The 24196-nt window shown below is 39.8% G+C and overlaps 1 protein-coding gene across 6 annotated transcripts in view; it reads right to left on the bottom strand.

Moving 5' to 3' along the window:
- Positions 1 to 5664: 5664 nt before the first annotated feature.
- BRD1 (bromodomain containing 1) overlaps positions 5665 to 24196 on the bottom strand; it is a 109936-nt gene continuing 91404 nt past the window's right edge. For 4 of the 6 annotated variants that reach the window (XM_074942393.1, XM_074942395.1, XM_074942397.1 and 1 more), the window contains 3 exons: positions 14455 to 14564; positions 12753 to 12907; positions 5665 to 7528 (listed from right to left, as the gene is read on the bottom strand). In XM_074942393.1, coding sequence (XP_074798494.1) covers positions 7345 to 7528; positions 12753 to 12907; positions 14455 to 14564 — 449 coding nt within the window. In that variant the 3' untranslated portion in view covers positions 5665 to 7344. The remainder of the gene's footprint in view (positions 7529 to 12752; positions 12908 to 14454; positions 14565 to 24196) is intronic. The other 2 variants (XM_074942394.1, XM_074942396.1) reach the window with 2 other exon arrangements.

The raw sequence follows: 24196 nt of genomic DNA, 5'->3' as shown, positions 1-24196 counted from the left end.
GGCTGAAGAAATCACTTAAAGAGCTACTTTAAACAGATTACAAACATTTCAAGAGATTAAACACTGCAGGTAAACACAGAAACTGAATGTGTTCATAGCAGTGAAAGTTTAAAAAGAAAATATTCAAATATTTAATTTCTTAATCTGAAGATGACCTAAGTATATTGCTCCCTCTTGTGTAAAAACACAAAACTACAATCAACAAAAAGGAAAACTTCCACAAAACGGCAAAGTGTTATACAATACAAACAATAAAGTGGACAAAAGATTGATTTTGGTGATAAAAACAGAGACAGAGAATGGTGAATATATTGTGGGGCAAAAATAAAAACTGTACCTACCTGTAACTATTTTGCTAAAGTTGCAGTAAATTACAATCTGTAGTTGTTTTGCCTCAGACACAGGACAAATTTAATTTTGATTTAGCTCTCAGTCCCAAGCCATAACAATAAAGCAAAGAGTCCTGAGTCATTCTACCACTTCTTAATTCCTTTTTAAACAATCAGGAGAAACACCAGTATGACAAACCACGGTGGAACCCTCCCACCCCACAACACTTGCCCATAAAAACCTATCTCTGAGGAAACAATGAGAAGCAAATGATCTCTCTTCAGAAATCAAGGATTTTTTCTTCTTCTTCTGGGAAGTGATAGATTCCCATTCTATGGACGTTCCAGTGCAAAATACTAACAATGTCTCAAAAACAAGACTTCTGCTGCAATATGAGTTACAAATAATTAAATAATAGTAAAACACAGTGGAGCAGATTCCATTCTCAGACACATGCAATTAAAGCAAAGGGCTTTGCTCACTATCTACCTACTTGGGTGCAGAATTTGGTTACTTTTAATATATGGTCAGAGATCATTTTAGAGGGACTAAGATTTCTTTCTGAGATGATTAAGAATCCTTTAAATACATAAAACTCAAAATGGAGACTTAACCCCGAACAGGCCCTGCATCACCAATATGTCAAACCTGGCTTTGCATCACAATACCTAGTCCTGGTTATGCTCTAAAATGTACAATATCTGGCTACCATGCAAATGTTCTGGCTGTAAACCTAAAGTGGGCTAGAAACAGTCATAGGTTTACATCTCTGTGTCTTATCATGACTTCGAATTATGAAATCTCCATCTCTCCTAAACTTGATTCGGAATAATCAGGTGAAATGGAGAGCATACCATTTCATGCACATTTCTCAGTGTGTGGCCAAGTATCAGTTGCCACTGTGTTTTTTTGTCATAAGCAGAATGCTGTTAATTTTGGGGGGGATGTGTGCGGGGGAGATGAGATAGTGATATGGTGAAAAGAGATATCAGTTGTGAGTACTTGAGAAAAACTGGTCAATCAGCTAAGGACCAATCCTGAGGTCACATTGCTGTTTACTTCCCCAGGAAGTAAAACCAGACTGATCCAGCCACTTCTCTAGGCAATGTACAGGTCCACATAGTGAGAGGTCCTCTGAACAGAAAGCAAGAACTTGTCCTTTTTTGTTATTGACATAGAACATAGCTGTCTAGGGATTCTATTTCAAACATGGACAGTCTTTTGGAATTCCAGATCTCTCTGAATGACCAAAATACATATAGGACAGCCCTTTCCAGAATGGAACAATTAACCAAGGATTGTGTTGGATTCTCCATCACAGGCCATTTGAAACCAAGTTGGAATTTTTTAAGAGGTGTTCTAATTCAAATAGGAATAAATTCAGGGAAGTTCTATGGCCCTGTAGTATGCAGGTCAGACTAGATGAGCACAAAATCCCTTCTGCCCTTACAACCTATGAATGTTTATGTGCAGATGAATCTCCTGAAAGGACTAAAACATCCTGAATAGGAACTTCTCCTCCACCTGCCTTATATGGTCTCCCTGTTTCTGTGTTTACTATCGGAACTAAAATTTTGAGTCTTTTCGGAATTGAACATGGTCATTCGTGTGCCACCAAGCCAGTGAGTCTTGGAAGGAAGCCATCATTCATATGTCATACAGGGAGTCCTCAGGCTTACGTTGGACACCACTTACAACGCTTTTCAACTGACTGCCTGTTTCGCCCTTAGGATGCTCGATTTGCATAAAGTTTGCTTGAAATCACTTCCTGGTTGTGTTATACTGGGCTGGAGCTGTAAGGGGTCGCTTCTGATTGGCTTAGAGGCAGTAGGAAAGCTTGTTGCTGGGTAGGGTTGCCACTTGTTTTTGATTGGCTCCTGGCCCCGGGCTCAACCAATCAAAAAGCTTGAAGTGAGCTTTCTGAGCCTGAATTGACAGCATTCTGAGCTGCATATGTGAGTTTATATGTTTATTTGAATGCTGTTTACAAAATAGTGTACAGTAAATATATTGATGTTGCAACATTATTCATCTATAATTCATTTAGTACAAAAAACTGGGTTACTGTGGTGAAAATATTGTATTCAAGCCTTGGTTCAGGAACCAATCCCCACTTCATACCATTGATTCCTATGGGAAAGCGGTTTTGACTTACATTTCGACTTACAACACAATTCTGAGGAATGAATTGTGTTGCAAGTCCAAGGACTCCCTGTATAAGCCAGCATTTCCTAGGGGCACCATTTAGGGAGGTGTGAAAAGACCACCATGATGATGGAGGGCATCAGGCTCAATATCTACAACATGGTCCAAAGCGCTCCCTCCTGCTCAGGCCATTGTGTCATGGACCTGCCCTAAGTACCATTTTTCTATTTGAGTATATATATATATATATATCACGCTCATCACTGTGATTTCAGAACTATTGAAGGGGAAAGAAGAGACTTTCCTTAGCTGTCTCCAAGCTGGGCTCTAATATATATGAAGTAGTCTGTAGGAATAAGCTATGACTTGGTAGTTTATTCTGAATCCCAGGAAGTATAGCACTATGATAGTGACCAGACATGGTCCTTAATCAGCCAATTGTCTATTTTAAGATACACATGGATATGAATTTTGGCTCGCTCCCATTCTCCATTATGGCCAAACTACATTCAGAGGTAATGGAGAGTAGCAGCTGTAAGGAGTGAGCTGTGGCTCACTGATCCCCAGCTGCTCAGCTGTGGCAGTAGAGGAACAGAGATTTGCAGTGGACAATTAGGCACAGCGGAGCTCAGCTGAGAGAATAGGAGAGGAAGGTGCTAGCAGACAATGCTGCTAAACATATGTCACCAGCTTTATACCCCCTACACAAGGGGAATTCCTGAAGAGAGATCTCCAGGTGGTTTAAGTTCCCTTTGTTCCACATGAGAAAAACAAAAATCTAGTGTGACATTCTGCACCTTGGGGGAGTGCCCTGTAACCCCATATTCCTCACTTATATGTGATCGTGATCTTACATACAAAGCATGCCGTGTGAGGTAGCAGGAGAATGGATATGATCTCCTGAAAGTCATTTCTCTATCCATATATGTGTATCATTAATGCATATGAAGTTATGAGAATTGTGTTGTATGGTGGTCACTAAAACATGCTGTAAGTTGGGGAATCAGCCAGATATTAGCTCCCCAGAGGCAACAGCAAAAGGAAAGTAGCCAATATCCAGGTGGGGTGTCAATCAACCCATCAACAACCATTATCCAGCAAGGGAGCTACAATGCAATGACTCACCTGCATGAGGCCACACCAGGGGAATTGCTTAACCTTGCCTGGAGACTCAGCAATGCACCCAAACGTGCCTAGACTTGTGTTTTCCAAGCACACGGACTGAGAGTATAAAACAGACACAGTGGCCCCAGGCTGGACCTTTCCCTTCACCCACCTACGCTGCAAGCAACAAGGACACTCTGAAGACTCCAACTGAGGGGACTGGCGCAGATTTCAAGGGTAAAATCTGTATATTAAGGACTGCAATATCCAGTGGGGTGAGAAAAACTGCTTAGTCTAGTTGTTGCCCAGTCTAATAGAGTTGAGAGTTTAGACTGCATGCTTATATTTTATTTTGCTAACTAACTCTGACTTTTAGCCTATCACTTAAAATCTATCTTTTGTAGTCAATACATTTGTTCTATTGTTTTATCTTTACCAGTGAATTTGTGTGAAGTGTGTGGCAAATCTGCTCAGGTTTTGCGAATGCTGGTGTATGTCCACTTTCCATGGATGAAGTGGTGAATCAATTAATAAATCTGCATTGCTCGTCTTGAACAGTGCAAGACAGTATATTCCTGAGGTGCAAGGCTGGGAGGGATCTGGCTCTGGTGCCTTTCTCTGTGAGATTCATGAGTGGCTCTGGGAGCATTCATGCAATCTAGCTGGGTGTTGGGTCTTCACATGCGGTTGTGCTGACTGATAACAGCACCTGGAGGGGTTTGCAGCTGGTCACTAGCAAGGCATTTTGAGAGAGAGCCCAGGTTGGAGAGAGTTTGGGGGCACAGCGGTCCCACAGTCCCAGGCTGCACCCCGCAGATCCTGTCACATCTAGCCCTTTATGTAAATACACCACTCTGACAACAAAGGGTCTTGTAAATAAATGGGATGCCCAAAGTTTGAATAAGTAGTAATGTTCTTCTATGTCCTAAGACCAAGAATGCATAAATACACCTTCCTTTGGAAGACATGGAATTGTTTCCAGACGCAATCTTCAATTCTTGACCAGGTAGTTTATTTCTATGATGATGATGGGTGGAAGCTTTTGTTGTCTTTTTGAAATCAAGCAATAGATTGGTGTAAATGTTTTTTCAGTTAGAGTAGTACATGCTCAATGGAATTATTTGCAATGATGAGCTGGTTTTTCCCAACTTCATTTGTTTCTAGTACTAAGAACATACTTGATGCGGGAATCTGGAGGAGTTTTCAATAAGCCACATTTTGTAATCCTAACCACTTTTGTGGGGGCTTTGTGTTTTATAACTATTTAGGAACCAGGAGATTGTATGAAGACACTAGGGTTCTCTTACTTAGCCTAAAAAAAACCATTAGTTTTTGCTACTTACTGATATGAGGCTGAGAACTGTCTCTCAGTTTGATATGCCAACTTTGAGGGTATTGGGAACATTTCAACTGGAATTTTCAGAAAAACTGGTCCTTACTCTCACTTTAGCATGAGACCGATATTGAAGGTTAAGCAGCAGACTCAAGGAGTTAAGTGTGGCTTTATTTTTTCTGGTCTTTGTCAAACTGGGCTCCATTTTTTTGCTCCCTCCCCAAGAGGTGAATATGGTTACACAACAGGTCCTCCAGCCCACTGGAACCCTGAGGCAATCAACCAACTTTACCTTTTGGGTTTCTACTTCAGATGCACTGTCAGTATCATATCACAGACCTTTAAAGGTTATCCTAATTGGATGCATACCCATCAATATTTTCTGCCATGACTAGGGAAGGCAGTCAGCAAATGCATGACCAATTTTTCAAAGCCCAAACTGCTTTTTAACCAGGGAATCCTTGAAAGTACTTCAGTTCAGCATATAAGACTGGTCTTGGATAATGCAGCCTCAAACACCAGTCTCTTCAGAGGAGGCTAGTTGGAATAGACAGCAGTGGCCCCCGCACAAGATGACACTTTCCCTCTTTATGAAACAGCCAGAAAGGGATTAAGTTAATGACATGGTAGCAGTTCCTTAACAATCCAATTTACCTCTGGGAGAATGGACACTAAACCAAGATTCCACAGGGGCCAAATGCAGGACAAACTTATCAGTTGAGAAAGAAATTTTATTTCAAGTTTCTAAGGGGGTATTACAAACCATAGAGAATAAAAACATCAAAAAGTATTTAAAAAGTAATTGACTGTCCCTTTAAAATAAAGATTCAAGCAGATTTAACAATGTAGAATGCTATGCAATGAATTAAAAAAAAGATTTAAAAAGTATTGTTTTTGCTGTATTCGCTAATCCATTATAAAAAAAGCTGGGCATAAATACTTTGTGCATTCATGTGCATTATTTGGTGTTGCATATTATGTAACTTGGTACAGTATTTAAGATATCACTGCAAAAGAGTTCAACACAGTGCATTTATAAATAATGGAGTCATTATAAATCACATTGCAAACATACCTTGCCATTTTCATTGTTACAAATTCAGTATTTCAGTGAACGTAGGAATAAAGTAGCTACAACAATCAATATCTTGACTTTATTTTTTTAATATAAAAAAATGCAGTTCTGGAAACCCACCCTTCTTTCTTTTCCCTCACCCATACATAATGCTTTACTTCTTAAAAATAAAAATAAAGTACTAATTCTATATACATCACATGTACCATACAAAAATGTATCCAAAGTTTCTATTGCTACCAAAGTGTTCTAAATTAAAAGTTACATAAATCCCCTCATTGGAAACAAAGGCATACAGGTTACAAAAAATCAAATTACACACAAGCCATCAAGTCATTTTATACAATTTTCAATACATTTTTTCTCCCAAAGCAAGTTATCGCCTCACGTGCCTGTATAAAAATGCATATCAATATACTTTGTCAAATTTATTTTTCATTATAAAGGAAATTAATACATTTTCTACAATAAATAAAACAGGGAGGCACATATATGAAAAAAAAATCTATGGGAGATAGATGGGATGGTTTTGAAAAAAAATAATGTGCTCACTGGCTTTAAGCCAAGTTTGTTTATAACAAAGAAAAAACGGGAAAAAAATCTCTAAAAAGTTATTTGGGGCAATAATGGAGCGTTTTTGGTGATTTGCAAGTGATGTACATAGCATAATTTTACTCTTGATGCCTTTCTCACAAAGTACCCTCCAAAATAATGTAATTTTCTTTCTTAAAATACACATTTGTACTTGTAAATTTACATCAATCTTAAATATGTGGTACTTTGTGCAAAGAGCAATGATTTACACAAAATTAAACATTCACAAGTCTTTCAAAAGCTACAGATCAAGGGAAAATGATACAAGCAGCACCATATTGTATAATATATGATTTAGGCAAACATATCTTTGATGTTATTTTGATATTAGGCTTTAAATTCACTAAGCACCTTAAGCTGGAAGATGGTGCTTATGTATTTTTTTTTTAATATGTAAAAAACATGGAAATGAAAACCTACTCTCTCCCCATCAAAATTAAAAAAGGGAATTAAAGAGCTACCTCTAAAATCAGAATAAGTTAAGTGTTGAATATACATATATGTACAATTTATGAACACTATGAACAAGACATGTTAACAGGTTTAGTGGAAAATCCTCCAAACTACAACACGATGATAAAATCATTAATCTATATGGCAATGGTGATTTAGAGAAACTGCTCAAGTGTTTGAAGTTTGCAGAACTCAGCCACTGAATCAATGATTAAGGAGTTGTATTGTCAATACATTCTTTTAGACAATGAGGTTAATTAATAAAGTTCAAGTCTGTGTGTGGTGTGTTTCTTGCCTTGGTAGCACCTTGTTAGTCAATATCACTGAAGTCGCTGACTGGTTCTCCATGGACTCTACTTAGATGAGTCATAGCACGATCAAAAGCAATTCTCACAGCTTTACGAATGCTTGAGTTTCGACCTTCCATCATTTTTAACTTGTCTATGGTCTCATCAATCCCCAGGGGAACCATTTTGGATTTTGGAAGCCATTGCCTATAAATAGGATCAAATAAATCTTAGGTTAAATAAAGCATAGATCAACAGGATTGTCCTTACATAGGACTAAACTAGCTCTTACGTAATGCTTCTCATGCAGTGTGTCAAAACAATTTATCATCACTTTAAAAAAAAAATCCAATAGCAAAATTCTTACCAAAGATAGGACACCTGTTTTTAACGTGGTGTTTAAGACACAAGTAGCATCAGTCTCTTGAATAAACAAGACTTACAAATCCAACAGGCACCACAGGATTGTAATTGATGGCAAATACTGACTTTAATAGGAGTCAGTCTGATGCAACATCATATCTAGGTATTAAAACAACTCAGGCTTAGATTAGATAGTAATGGATTGTTTTCAGTCACTACTAGATTCAGCTGCTTTTACCTCTAGAATTTTTTTTTAAAAACTATTAATTCTTCAATTTCCATCATTGCACAAAGTTTATTGCAAAAGTTTAGTTACACCACACTCTAACGTGTGTTAGTTTTGGTCTCCAATAAGGAGTTCCATAGTCAATGAAATTCTGCTCAGTCCAGCATTCTGCATTTACCCTACAACATTTTAATACCACCAATTCGGTGCATAGGGTAGAGAATGTGCAGCTCACTCTTCTCCATTAGGTAGTAGTGACTAGACCCAGGTGTTTTTAAAAAAATCAATGCTATTCACAAGCTTTCCAAATAGTTCTGAGCACATTTTTTGTGTGGGGTCTGAGGCACCTTTCACAAACAGACCAAGGAGGAAGGGAATAGAGGTAATAGTGCCTCCCTTATAGGCACTGATCTGGGATGTGGGAGACCAAGGTTCTGCTCCCCTCTCTGCCTGCTAGGGAGAAGGGATTTGGACTTGGGAATCCCACCATACAGGCAAGCAACCTAGCCACTGGGCGATGGGGTATTCTGATATGGGTGTCTCAATCTCTCCTGTTCAAGCTGTTACACTGCTATTACTAAAAGCAATTACTCACTGGAGCAGGGATTTGAACTTTGGTCTCCCGCCTCCCTAGTGAGTAGCCCAGCCAACAGGCTACAGAGTCATTCTAACTCTCTCTCTCTCTCTGGCCCCAAAACCATTATTTATACAAAGTGGAACAGTGTCAACAGAATAGACTGACAGACCCACCATCAGAATATCACACAGCCTAGTGGCTAGGGCACTCTCTTGCAGTGTGGAGACCCAAGTTCAAATCCCTTCACCCTGTCAGGCAGAGGGGAGAACTGAACCCATATAGACTCAAACGTCCATCCCATGTCAGTGCCCTAACTGGTGGGCTAAATCTTAGGCAGGCACCATCATCTCATTTTGTCAATCTAGCCATTTAAACACACACAAGGAAACAAAAGGTTTCTGATCAAACAAAATGTTTCATTCACCCGAAACAGATTTTTCTGATTTGCCATTTTTTTCAAATTCTGTTAAACCACAACTGCATTTTTTATTTTAGTTTTCAAAACTGCCAATGAACCGAGAAAGTCAATTGTTCACCCAGCTCTACTAGTTATAGCATTAACAGCTGCAAAAATAAAGAACTCTGAACTACAGTCTTACAAGTACAAGGAGGAGATCTGTTTACATAAAATAAAAAAAATTCATTTAGTTCATCTTTAAAAAGAGATGCTCATTTTAGTCAATTCAGTTTTCTTAGGCTTTAGATACTAGGAAGATAGTCTCACTAGGTAAAAATGAAATTCTTTTGAAATAAAATATTTCAATATCTGCATTTCTTATATTAAGAGATGGCAGAAGCTATGCTTCTGATGAGTTAAACTGTTCAAACTTGTACAATGGGGGGCCCTTTTAAAACTGAATATGAATAAAATTTTTAATGACAGTCTTTAAGGAAGAAACTTTGTTACCAAATTATTATTCATTTCTTAGTATTGCTGTGGTGCCTAGCAGCCCTAGTCATAGACCAGGACACCACTGTGCTAAGTGCTGCAAAACAGAGCAAAGAGATGGTGCCTATCCCAAAGAATTTACAATCTAAATGTAAGACGAAAGACACAGATGGGGGAGTACACAAGGTAACATTAAGACAATATTGGTCAGCATGACAGACAGTGGTCTCAGTACACCAGCAGTCTAGCCACTGTCAAGATTATTGTGGACATCACAGAAAATGAGAGTTCTAAGAAAGGATCTGAAGGAGAATGATGAGTGAATTTTGCAGATGTTCAAGAGGAGCTCATCCCAAATGAGAGGTAAAGCATGGGAGAAAGCATGAAGGTGCTTGTTCGAAATTTTAACAAGTGGGCAATGGAGGCTGGCATCACGGACCAAACAACGGTAAGGGTCAACATCTTGATAGAGAAAGAGTGGGGACAGGCTATGAAGTACCTTGAAAGTGAAGACAAGTAGCGTACATCTGATGTGATAAAGAGTGGGGAGTCAGTGGAGGAATGCAAAGAGAGTGAGACATGGTCAAAGCAAAAAGGCTAGGAAAACGATGTTTGCAGAAACCTTCTGAATGGTTATCAGTGGGACAAAACTGCATTTGCCAAGGCCAGATAAAAGGATGTTACAGTAGTCGATATGAAAGATGATGACAGATTGGATAAGAGTTTTAGCTGATAGGGTGGACAGGAAAAGCCGTACCCTAGATATGTAATGCAGAAAGAAGCTGCAAGATTTAGACACAAACATGTGTAAGGCCCTAGAGAGAGGTTCGAATCAAAGATGATGTCCAGGTTAGGGGCGTGAGTGACAGTCAGGATGGTGGCATCGTCCACAGTGTTCTAGAAAGGAGGTAATAAGGGAGGGCTGAGGAGGAAAGATTAAGAACTCTGTTTTAGCCATGTTGAGCTTGAGTTTGTGGCTAAACATCCACAAGGAGATTTTAGTGAGAAAGGCCATGTCCATTTGGCCTGACAGGATTGCCTCGTGGAGTCCTTTCAGCTACTGGAAAGGACGTTTGGCACTGCTAATTCACATTATCATGCTAATGGAGGTACCCATCCAAAAACCATGCTGTCAGGTATAACGTCCATAGATCTGAATGCCCGAGTCTGCCATAGTGTTGTGTCAGCAGTTACCAGAAACATCTGGAGCAGAAGTGAAGATTGTTTCAACATGCAGAGAAGGGGGAACCAGAACCGGTGAGGACAGAACACAGTTCATGGAGGAAGTTGCGGGGGGAAGGGATGCGACCAGAGCATCGCTTAGTGGTGTTGCTGTTTTGTCCGCTCCAACGCAGCCTGTATTACCCAGGAGTTAGGTGGAGGGTGTGAAAATAAAATTTCTGACCCTTTGGGGGACGTAATATCTTTTGTTGGCCCACTTAAGAGTCAGTGCACATGTGGCCGGGGTATGCCACCCGCTGCATGCCAGTTGAAGAATGGCATCATTGTTCTGGTGCCGATGCATGCAGAATGTCTAGTAGCTGGTGCTGACTGTCCTGCACCTCTTCCAATGGGATCTCGAGAGCATTCTATTTTACAAAGGAGTTCTTGAAAATGATGATAGTCATCTGAGGGGCAGGAAGATGTCTATGATACGGAAGGGAATCTCTCTGGATCTGCTGGTACCATCAGAGCTGGGCTGACTGGAGCATCATCTAACCCCATTTCCAAATGTCTACCGAGTGAAGGATGGGTCGGTGACACGGGAGTTCTCCCAAGCTGAAAGAGACTGCTCTGAAGGCAAATACTGGGGCCGTGATCTCCAATATAACCAATCCAGTTGATACTGCTGTTTTTGTACTTGTACTCAAGGAGTCAGATAATCAGCTTCTTGGGTAAGGCAAAGGAGGAAACTGTCATGGAGCCGTTGGAACCCTCTGGTAGTCATGTTTCTCTGGAAGTGGTGGACTGTGCTGAACATCTGGGTTCTTGGATTCAGATGAGTTGGACTTTTGCATGAATGGCGGTGCTGATGGAGCCCCTGGAATGGAATGTGTTAGAAAGGCATGGCCAGCAAGAGGTAGATGTAATGCAGGAGATGGAGCCCACTGCACTGGTGAGTGCGCCTGGACATGCATAGACCTCGCTCCTTCCAGGGATAACAGTTTGTGAGGGCCACTTCTCCCTGGAGTCAATGGAAGGTGGTCTACTGATGGGATCGGAACCAGTAAAGACACCTGTCTCAGGACTGACGAATTACGGGGTCTGTAACACCGGTACCAGAGTATCTGGAAGGAGGCTCCACGGTCAGGGCAGGGCTCTGCCGATGTACAAGGGGGATTTCCCAGCCAGGATCCAACTTGGGGCCATGGCTACCTCCATGAGGTGCTTCTTGAGGAGAAAAGCTTGGCCTTCCCATGTATGGGCAGGGAAAGAGAGGAAGATACTTTATCTGGAGGCATTGTGGGTTTCCCCCAAACAGTACAAACAGCATTGGTGTTCATTGCCGATGGAAAAGGAGCATGGGCAGGAAGCACAGACTTGGAATCCTGGCATCTTTGGCATAATCCAGTACCCAGACATGGGGGCTGGGAATGTTTGGCAGGAAAAAGTGTCCCAATTCCTCAATTATAAAAACTGATAGAAATTACCAAAGTACAACAAAAAACAATAAAATCTTAACTATGAACAAAAATAAGAACATTTTTTGTAAATAAATAAATTAAATAAATAAATAAATAAATAAAATTTAAAAAAATTGAAAATATGTCACTAAGAACGACAGGTCAGCGGAAGCTCCAACTTGGACCATGCGGCAGTGAGAAGGAACTAGAGGCGTGGCCAGTCCACCCTGCCCTTTATCGCCTCAGGCAAAACTATGAGGAAATACAAGGGCACCTGACTGGACCACCAAGCAATACTACTTTGAAAAGCTCTGGGCGCATGCACGTAACCCTCAGTGCAATACAGTAGGGACCATCACTCAAAGAAGAAGTCAGATATTTCAGATGAAGAGATAGATATATACAGAAATGTAGACTATCATCCTTTAAAACAGGTTTTGCAATCAAAGGGAGAATTTTAATACGCCAATATCAAAACAATGATTGTTCTGATACCAAACCTGTACTAAGGAATGATAATATCTAGTTTATAATCATACTGTTCCTCCAAATTGGCAGTCTTTTAGCAAGATGTCTGGTTCCAACATCATATTCAGAAATGCTAAATGTTAAATACACATTACAGTTTATATATGTGGAGAGAATGGTGTTTCAAATTTCTTTTAAAACTAAAATATGGCTTATTGCTTTGGATTATAAATCAGTGCATTAAACTATATGTTTCTTACATTTGATTAAATAACTATACGTACCAACTTCTTTTATTGTCAAAAAACAAAACTAAGAAAAGCCTCTCATCAGATTTGGTCTGCATTTGTTCTCCAATTTTCAATACATCTAGAGGTGGAACTGGTATTGTAACACCATTGTGATGACCGGCAACACGAGGCATCTTAGGGTCAATAATCTACAAAATGGAAAAAAAAGAACAGTTCCTAATTTTTTTAAATCTGTGTTCACTAATAGTTAAAGGTTTTTTTTATTATGAATGTATTTAATGGGAAAATACTATACAAATCAAACAGCCAATGTGTATAAACTTAGGCCTTGTCAACAAAAACTTGTACTGATTTAATTCAACAATCTTATTTTGGTTTAGCTTAAATCTGTTCCTAAACAGTTTTAAATTAAACTGAAATAAACCTGGTTTAAAGCAAAATAAGAGTGTCCACAATGCATTTTAAACCTCTTTTAATTAAACCAGTTTAAAATCATGTCTTAACTGGTGCCATGCTCCATGTAGAAAAGCCCTTAGAGATCACAAATTCAGAACACTAAAATACAATTGACAAATTCACAAATAAGTTTAGAAACACAGGCCAATTTTTTAAACGCAATTAGTGATATTTGATACATCAAGCTTTGGTGTCCAACTGACACACCTAAAAGGAGGCCTGATTTTCAGAATGTGGATGATTTGACAATTTCTGAAAATTAGGCCACTTTAAAGATGTCTCAGGTTGGGCACCCTAAAACTGAGACAAAGTTGACTCAAAAATCAGTAGTTGCATTTGAAAACCTTGGCTATTGGTTTATGATGCCTGATCAGCCTGTCTGTCTGTCTTCAAGTCTAGTACTCTGCCTTTATGTAATGATCAATGGTTGATGCTTTGGGGGAAGGCAAAAAACCACACAATATGCATCTAGTTAATTCTGCAATGCTGAACATGGAGGTTGAGGGAGAAATTCCTTCCTGGTCCCTGGAGATGCTCAGCAAACACAAGGAATCAGGAGAGTTAGTTACCATTTTCTAGCATGTGCCTACTATTAACAGCCATAAGATTATCTACCCTACTTTAAAAGTCTAGCCACGGTATTTAAACAATTTCTCATAATACTGAACGCCAGAGGCTGGCTACTCACTGGAAGAAATAGTATTTTCTCTGTGTATTATCTGTCTAAAGTTGTTAATTTAATGGAATTAATTGTTATTCTCAAAGCAACGTGAATGTGACTGAAAAGTTTCCCCTATCTGCTCCATAATTTTGCATGTTTCAACTGAGCATATACCAGTTCTGGCAGATCTGGGGGGAGGAGGAGGAGGAGGTGTATAAGCCAAAGGAGCTACAGAAATAGACTTTTCTTACATTTGTTTTGCAGCAGACAATAGCATAAAGTTCCTGTACTGATAAAAAGTCAGCCTGATGTTTATTCTAATTTGCCTTCTTATAAACAATGCAATATTCTCTTGTACAAAACACGCTGGTTGGTCTATTTTGCTTACAAAACAGGTATTCTGAATCCTATCGGATGCATTTATGGTGGCTCACTATTAGCCCATGGTGTCATTGTCTACCATTGTACGGACTCTGTGTCCTGAAGTTTCATGGAAAGTATTATACGTAAGGTAAAGTGAACATTCACTTTTGCTCCACTCTGCATTAGATTTTATGGGTCCATTTGGAAATAGTGAAAAAGTTTCAGTGTAATACTGGTGGTATGCTGTACACTCACCAGTGCTGGATAGGAGGGATATCCACTGCATTTGGCCCACACTACTTTTAGAGGCTCAAGAACAGATGTTGCAGCATCAGTTGAAATCCACATACTGCTATGTCCAACTTCTAAGAAAAACCATAATTAAATATTAGTAATGTAAAGATTCAGAGCTTGGGTTACCCCTCTGCAACTCTTCACTATGGGCCATTTTATCAGCCCCTATCTCACCATAATTATTACTGCTAATACTCTGCACCCACACAGCATCTTTCATCTCAGGATATCAAAGTACACTAAAATCATAAGACCCACAACATTTCTGTGAGGTATGCTAGTATGTTACAGATGGATTAACTAAAACGCAGAAGGATAAAGGCCAAGATTTTCACAGGTGACTAGCTTATAGGTGCCTCACTGTCTTAAAGGGCCATGTTTTCAGAAGGTGGGAGCTCAGCACGTTCTGATAATCAGACATCTTTAGCTTGTCTTAAATTGGGCACCCAAAAATCACTAGTTACTTCTCAAAATCTTGGCCATAATTACTAGCCCAGTGTCACCCAACAAGTTAGTGGCTATTGTGATTTACAACATTGGATCTTCAAATCTCAGGTATAAATCAACCCCTGTTGGAACAATGAGAAGCATGGTTGGGATTTGATAATTTAGGACCACTGTTCTGCCATTTACATGGCATACCAGCCTTTTGATTTGCAAGAGATCAAACTCAAGAGTAGATCCTCTCCGCTGTTCTTCTCCTCAGCTTTTTTCATCCTCCATTGATCCCTTCTGTCTCGCCTTTCCCTGGGGCAGCTGTCAAAACTCCTTTCTCTACCACCAAAGCCCTGAACATGCTACAGGACAGAATAAAGTTGCTGCAGTGCTTATTTCTCCACAGCAGGCAGCACAGTAAGCATCTGAGGCTGAATAAAGCTACCTCCATCTGTTCTCTCAGTTCCCCTTCTCCTCCTTGGTAACCACCACTGGAAGGAAGGAAAACACAAACTGACTGCAGGACACAAGGCAGTCAGAGACCAGAGAGAAGATGTGGCCCATAAAGATCTACAGGGATGAGGGTGGGAACAGAGAATGGGGAGTGAGGGACGCACATATCTCTTTTGTGGGGAAGTAGGATGGGGCTCAGAGTACTAGAAGGAAATTAAGAGGCTCAGAGCTCCAGGGATGGTTGGGACCCTGATGGTTGTAGCAGATGAAACTCTGGCAAGAGCACCAAAAAAATTATGAGAAATTACAGTAATTTTCAATTTTCAGGTAATAGGGCCATACTGAATAGAAGAATTTTTTTTTACATGTGAAGGAAAAATACATTCTTCGGATTTGAAATGGGTAATGCTTCTAGTGAAAACAACAACAAGAACATGTTTCCCACCCAGTACAGATCAAAAAGGTTGTTGTAAAATTCCTAAGGATTGTGGTTTATTTTCTGAGTACTAGAAAGTACCCAGGAGATGCTGTAGAAAGTCAGAGAATAATATATACTTTTAGCACAGAAAAGTTGTAATCGTTTTCTTGAACAAAATTTTCAAACGTGGGCATCTAAATCCATTATATTTCATTTTCAAAGGTGTGGACACTCAGTACTTACTCAAATAAGTGGCCTGATTTTTTGGAACTAACTTTTGGCACTCAAATTTGTAAACACTGGCTCTACTGATAAATCTCCCTGTCATCTACTCATCACCACATCATGGCCAGGATGTCAGAAGTTTTAAAGAACAAAGAGCACAACTGTGAAATATGATTTATTACAGTATCAATGTAAGCAAAAAAAGCAGAACCCAAGACAGTTTTCCCAGCAGTTTTAAAGGCCTGATCCAAAGCCCACTGAAGTCAATGGGAGTCTCACCACTGACTTCAAAAGGGCTTTGGTTCAGGCCTTTGATCAACAGGATTGCATTATACTGATTTATTCTTGATGGCACAATTCTACTTTTTAATACTAAACCGTTCAGCCTTCGGGGAAAATAAAAAATCTTCTCATTTATTTTCTTCACATGTAACTTCTGTAGATTTTTTTGAGACATGAGAAAAAGAAGTATTAAGAAAATTTTATACAATCTAACACTTTCTTTATCAAAACCATACAATATTCTTCAATACATAAGTGACAAGGGAACAATAAGGATAGACATACATCTTAGGGTTCTGATGATATCAAACTACCCTTTTAAGAGCTTGGTTAAGGAAAGAAGATATTCAAGAATATTACGGAAAGAGCTGTGCTAATTCCAAGTGAAGAATTTTGGCAAGATCTCAAATCTAACAACACTGTCAACAATCATTTCCAGCATGATTGACAGATAAACTGATTTAGGTACATTCTCTATTGCTCTGGTCTCTTAATTCCATCTTGAGCTTCATTAGGATCCAAAATACTACAGATACAGGAGCTAGATGTATTTAAACTTATGCGAAGAACAGTACAGGATCTTTATTCAGAATAAGCTAACACAAGGAAAACAGTAAAGAAACTTACATTTCTCTCAGCTGCAAAGTCAACATAAAAGAAAAGGAAATGATTTAAAGCTAAGAAGGTGTATATGCTTTTGTTGCATGCATGTGGAATGTGGCAAGTCTCCCTCAGAGAGAATTCTCAAGACATGTGACCAACAGTGAAATCTCATGGATAATACTTCCTTTAATAAGCACTTACCTACTTTGGTGACTGGGATGCTATACAAAAATGCACAGTCAGTAATTTTCTCTTACCACAAGAAAAAATTCTGATTACCCCAGTCTAGAAGAGGAACTGCATTTACTCCTGTTGTGCTAATAGTCATGCCACCTTACACTGCTAGAAAATCTGAAATCTGTTGTCAAAAGATATAAATAAAAATACTCCTGTGAACTGAAAAAAAAAAACAGAGAGAGTCTGAAGGGTCCTACAGCTATGGTTGAGACAGATACCAGCTTTGATTTATAGCTTCAAGCTTGGTATCTGCACAGTCCTAAATGAGGAATTCAAGTTTTGTAAAGTTTAAACCAACTCATTAATAATGAATTTGGAGGTTAATTTTAAAATATAACATACTATATATTCACAAACCATTTGCATGTTCTAGGTGGAGCTGGTGGCACCACTGATTATTAAGGTTGCTCGACACGTCCCATTATTAGACCCTATTTTCAGTTCATTATAACTTTGCCAAACTTAAGAACATAAGGACAGCTATACTGGGTCAGACCAATTGTCCATCTAGCCCAGTATCCTGTCTTCCGACAGTGGCCAATGCCAGGTGATTCAGTGGGAATGAACAGAACAGGTAATCATCAAGTGATCCCATCCCGCCATCCACTCCCAGCTTCTGGCAAAGAGGCTAGGGACACTCACTTGGTGTTGGATCCCTAACCATCCTGGCTAATAGCCATTGATGGACCTATCCTCCATGAATTTATCTATTTCCTTTTTGAACCCTGTTATAGTTTTGGCCTTCACAACATTCCCTGGGAAAGAGTTCCACAGTTGACTGTGTTGTGTGAAGTAGTACCTCCTTTTGTTTTACATCTGCTGCATATTAATTTCATTGGGTGACCCCTAGTTCTTGTGTTATTTGAAGGAGTAAACAGCATTTCCTTAATCACTTCTCCATAACAGTCAAGATTTTAATAGACCACTATCATATGCCTTACTCGTCTCTTTTCCAACCTGAAAAGTCTCACTCTTTTTAATCTCTCCATACCCCTAATCATTTTTGTTGCCCTTCTCTGTACCTTTCCCAATTCCAAAACAACTTTTTTTGAGATGGGACGACCAGATCCGCATGCAGTATTCAACATGTGGGCATACCATGGATTTATATAGAGGTATTATTATATTTTCTGTCTCATGATCTATCCCTTTCCTAATGATTCTTAACATTGTTGGTTTTTGTTTTTTTGTTGGTTTTTTTTGGACTGCCGCTGTGCTTTAAGCGACTAGGCTGAAATTCTACATGCCGCATATCTTCCTCAGGCTGAATTTTTTTTTGAAAGTTTCAGTTAAAATGGTTTAGCCATTTCTGAGACAAAGGCTAGGGAAAAATACATAGTTTTGCTTATGTTAAAATATTCTTGGTGACCTTGTCTTTGAAAAGCTCTATTACTGTGGCGCAAGGACTCTAAATTTGACAGGAGGTGGCCTTGATGTCAGGGATGTGCCTTTTGCCGTCCCAGTGAAAATCCACCCACATTTAGCCAAGTTACAAGCCTCTGGGGAAAAAACCCACAGTTTGCCCATGCTCAGTAGGGACTTTAATTTAAGCAGCTAAAAATCTCCTTAGAGTCAGTACTCACTAAGCATGCTTGAACCTCTCTCAGTTCTTAGTGGAGACCTGACTCTCCCGTGCTCTCAGTGACTTCCCGTGGCACACAGGCAGCGCGGAGGAAGCTGAATGATTCGAATGCAGAGGAGCCAAAAAGCTGAACTGGGAGGAATGGATGGGGAGGGACTGGGACTAGGAATCTGAGGGTGGGTGTTGGCAGGCAAGGACAAGGAGCCAAGTGGGGAAGACTGAGACTGGATGAGAAACCTGGGGAGGAAGACTAGGGATATGTTTTCACTACCCATCGGATCGGCGGGCAGCAATTGATCCAGCAGGGATTGATTTATCGCGTCTAGTCTAGATGCGATAAATCAACCCCCAAGCGCTCTCCCGTCGACTCCTGTACTTCAGCGCTGCGAGAGGCGCAGGCAGGTCGCCGGGGGAGCGGTAGCAGTCGACTCACTGCGGTGAAGACACCATGGTAAGTTGATCTAAGTACGTTGACTTCAGCTACGTTATTCATGTAACTGAAGTTGCGTAACTTAGATCGACCCCCCCCCAACCCCCCAGTGTAGAACAGGGCTAGGACTGGAAGGCAGTGTGGTGGTGAGACAGAGAGAGCAGGGAGAGAGAAATCAGATGAAGAGCCAGGAAGTGGGGGGGATTAGACTGTCTGAGCAAGGAGACAGGGATAAGGAGTTGGGATAGGAGAGTGGGAACTGGGACTGGCTGAGCAAGGAGATTGGGACTGGGATGAGAAGATAAAGAAGTGTAGCCTGGGCCTGGGTAGGCAAAGAAAAAGGGACTGGGAAAAGGAACTGTGAGTGGGGAAGGGAGACAGGAGGAGGACTGGGAGAGGTTGGAGGAGATGGGGTAGAAGGGATCAAGTTTGTGAGACTGGGCTAAAGAGTCTGTGTTCACTAGAGCACACAGCCCTCCAGAGCCTGGAATGCAACCCAAGATTCCGAGAGTCTCACCATTCCTCTTCTGTCACCAAATAACTATGAAATCCACTGGCAAAGTGTGTCCCATCCCCCTCTAGTGTGGGTCCACATAAAGGAAGACAACCCATTACTGCAATCAGTTACTCTGTTAGCTCAAGTGGAAGCAGTCTGGGTGATGGAGTTTAAGATTCCAATCCTGCTGATGAACAATGCTATCAATGATATCAATATGTCACATGATGGAATTTCTCAGTTTGCTTTTTAAAAACCTAGGATATACACACACATAAAACAATGTTAACAGAACATTATTAAGACTGCAAAGTCAGGCAAAAGCTTGGAAATCCAAGAATTAAGATTGCCTGTGCAACTTGAGTTCAGTCCTTTTGTGTGCATGCATGGTATAGGCATTAACTAACATGATCACAAACAATTTTTTTCCACATTATTCTGCCTTATTCAGTGCACAGGATGGATCTGCTCCGAGTATGAATCAGGTTTGTGTAGCAAAGGAGGCTGCTGTATGTAGGACTGCTGTCTCATTTGTTGCAGAAGTTAGGTGGTGCATCTACTGTGGTTCCAGGAAAACAATAGGCCTAAGCCTGCCAACAGCTAAAGACCCTTTATCTTAGCCAGGAGGGGAGAGAGGGCAGTAAACCTGGGCTACAAGTGAATACTGGGGACAACAAATGAAAAAACAGGGATGGGAGTGAAAGTCACAGGGCAAAAATCAGGTAACTGGAAGGGAATACTGGGCAGAACACCCCTGACAGCACCCACTGCTCCTCAAAGGCATCTGAGGAGTCAGTGGACACCACCCAGAGGAACTCTGCTTTGAGGAGTGACAGAACAAGGTAAAGGAAATAGAATATTCCACTGTCAAACTTCCTCTTCCTGGTATGATGTACACATGTCTTGGCCAGCAACAGGAGAAGTCTGATAAGGAGGTCCTACAACTTTGTGGGGCCATGGACAGGTGTCCCAGGATCAGGAGGTGCAGGGAGAAGTGCAGCCAGAACCTCAGTAAGAAGTTCTACAGGAGCTGGAAGAGGGGCTACAACTTGACACACTCTATGCAGATGAGTGCCAGGTCTCCCTCTTTCTGCAAATGGAAAGGCACATAGTGAATGAGGCAGAGAACTGCAAAGAAGAGAAAGGATGGTTAAGGCAGTCGAATGCTTCCCTAGATAATGGGATTCCATCCTTGCCTCTGCTACAGAGTTCCTATGATATGCTGCGCAAGTCACTTCAACCCAACTTTTCATTTTCTGGGTGCCTAACTTGATACCCTGGGGCCTGATTTGCAGAAGTAATGAGCACTCTCAGCTGCAACTGAAGAGCAGTGCTTTTAGCATATAAAGTGCTAAATAATACTAAGTACTGTGAAAAATCTGTTTTCTAGTCATCTCAAATTGGATACCCAAAATTAGTGGATACTTGCCCTTAATCTTTCTGTGCCCTTAATCTATAAAATGTGGATGACACCATCCTCTCACCTCAGAGACGTCTGAAAATACATTTATTCAATGTTTGTGAAGAACTCATAGTACTGTGATGAGTGACATAGAAAAGCCCTTGAGGAAATGAGAAATTCTGTCTTCAGAGCAGGGTTTGAATATGCTGCAGTGAATAAGGCATGAGGCCCCACACTGAATAATGAGGAAAATATAAAATATTGAATAGCTGCTCATTTATTGAGTGCTATCTGTCCTGTCCATTGAATGAGGCAGGAGTTCTGTCAAACAAAATAGTAAGTGAACGTGTTATTAAAGACGCAGACACAATGGGTCAAATTAAGGTTGCACAAGCAGTCTTAATTCTGGCACTTCCTAACTTTACTTGGCAACCTTAATAATGTTCTCCTAGAATAGTTTGTGTGTAATATATAAATAAATTTGCAAAACTCAACACAACCTTAACTACATAGCCATGATAAGTGCCCTCCATAATATATATACACACACATATACACACACACAGTGCACTCCTTTTATAAGAATCACATCCATTTCAGATGATTTGATTCTTCTAAGCCATTGATTCTTACAAGTGGAGTACAGGAATGATTTTGTCCCAGTGGTTTTGATCACTATATGCAGTTGATTCTTTTATAAATGGAATGCACTGGTATTCTACATTCAAGCAGACGGTACACTTAAAGTTTATTTTGATTTTAGAAAGAGTAATCGTTTCAAAGGTATTCCCTTTACTCAAGGTGAGGGATACTACTAGACTTGGTAAAATCTCTAGAATCAGAATATACTTTAATTGGGTCCATAATCTACTTCCATCATCTGTGTGCGTGTTGTATGCGTACACTGAAATACGCCACTTTTTATTACAGTTACACATATAGATCAATGTAAAAAGACTAGAATTTCAGCATTTCAAAATACTGTACTGGGGGTTTTGAGGTAGCACTTGAGGTTCATTTTACTCCATGTACTACATACTCTAGGCAGTTCTGAAGCTGTTAAAACAACATAAGCTATTTTTAAAAAAATACAATGAATGCACTTTGCCTCCATTAAGGTTTCTGTGGGAGCCATTATTTCTATTTTGTGCATTTAGGTCAGCATTTGCACAAGTGACACTGGATGTCCAACTTGAGATGCCTTAAACGTGTCCCATTTTCAGAAAAAGATGAGCACAAACCCTCTGAAAAATCAGGACCGGGAAGGCACCACAGTTCTGGCCAAAAATGAGACATGCCAAAATCGCTGGTCACTTTTGAAAACCTCGGTCCTACATAATGAAAGTTAAAATATAACTTTTTTGTACTGAACTGTAGCATACAGTGGGTAGTTAAACCATGGCCTCAGAGTTAACTTTTGTTGTAATTCACTGGATGGAAACTGGACATTTCACTACATCTCCCTCTCTATCTAGCTTCCATAAGGTACCAAAGACATTGATTGGTAAAGGATGTTGAAATCACCTCATGTCAGAGAAAATGCAGCAATAAATACCAATTCAGTATTTATTCTGGCTCTATTAAACGGCATTTGCCTCCGAGTTATTTCAGCACAGCTAACCAGCACATTAGAACAGAGACAGTGGGAGGAGCAAGCAACACCCAACTAAGAGCTGGGTGTGAAGGGAAGAGAGCTAGTGAAAAACAACTCAAAAATGAAAAAACTAAATGTAGAACTGCACACCAGTAGCTGTTGAAGTAGAGAAGCTCTGGGGTTGAGGGAGGAAGAGATAGAAAGGAAAGGATAAGCCATGTAATAACATGAAAAATAAGGAAACTGATGAAGAAAAAATTATCCATCCATTTTTCACAACCTATTATACCTGTTAGATGTTTATGCCATCACCAGACCTAGTATTTCCTCAGACTACTGAGTTATTTTGTTCTGCATGAATCTGTTGAACATATAAATCTGTAGAACTCTAATACGTGTGAAATACCATTCTGCCATCAAGTATAGCAAATGCCATTAAGCCCCCCAATCAAATAATTAAAGTAATGGAACATTACTTACAGCTTGTGCTACAATTCTGTCTTTTCACTTCACTTATTTATGTGGTTTTCACCATGACACAAGTTTATATAAAAATAAGCACATCAAAGAGAGACAGATGCAAATATTAATTAATTATGCACTGAATATTTTATATGCCTGATGATGGAATACAATTGTAGATAAGATTTTGAACCAAACTGTGCTTGCATTATTTGAGTAGCCTTATTTACTTCAAAGAGACTAATTTCTTTTAAAAACATATTTAAAAGTTAAATAGTCCAAAACAAAATTAGTAAGTTTTTATTGGTCAGATTCCTACACCCTAACTTTAGGAACAGTGCCAGTGAAATCAACAGGTTACTTGTTGAGTGAGATACTATATAATGCAAATAAAGATGTCAAAATCTGGCCCTAAGCAGCTTGGCAAAATACACACTTATAATAGTGTGTGTTAGGATACAGATATTCAGGCCTGTCTATAAAGGCCTACACTCTAAAAATTTAGCTGTATTCTTATCACTTAGCTAGTTATAGAGGTATAAAAGAAAGAATCAAAATCACTGTCCGCCAGTGTAAGGTCCTTCTCTTACTATGACAGTCTGAGGCCCTGTGGTTAGGCTAAGATATTTGACTAAGCAGCAGAGGCAGCCATAAGCTGGGAAGCGAATGGTCACATCCTCACATTCCAAACTAGTCACATTGAGATAAGGTGCTATTGGGCTGTTAGGAATACAATCCTGTCCTGATAATGCCTATTGCCTCCAGAGAAAGGGAAGTGCCTAGAAGATGTAAAAGGAAACTTAGTTTGATAGCATCCTGTCTGGCAAGAACTCACTTATCAATAGCTGGGATGTGAAATCCTCATTTCTTTGTTGTTCTATCACTGTAGTCCCCATTTCCCTGTTGTTTGTCTGTATAATCTCTGTCTGCTTCTGTGATTGTTTTTGTCTGCTGTATAATTAATTTTGCTGGGTGTAAACTAATTAAGGTGGTGGGATATAATTGGTTAAATAATCATGTTACAATATGTTAGGATTGGCTAGTTAAATTTCAGTAAAATGATTGGTTAAGGTATAGCTAAGCA

Source organism: Natator depressus, chromosome 1 (genome assembly GCF_965152275.1).
Source record: "Natator depressus isolate rNatDep1 chromosome 1, rNatDep2.hap1, whole genome shotgun sequence".
Classification (NCBI taxonomy): Eukaryota; Metazoa; Chordata; order Testudines; family Cheloniidae; genus Natator; species Natator depressus.
This window is presented reverse-complemented; position numbering and strand designations above follow the sequence as displayed.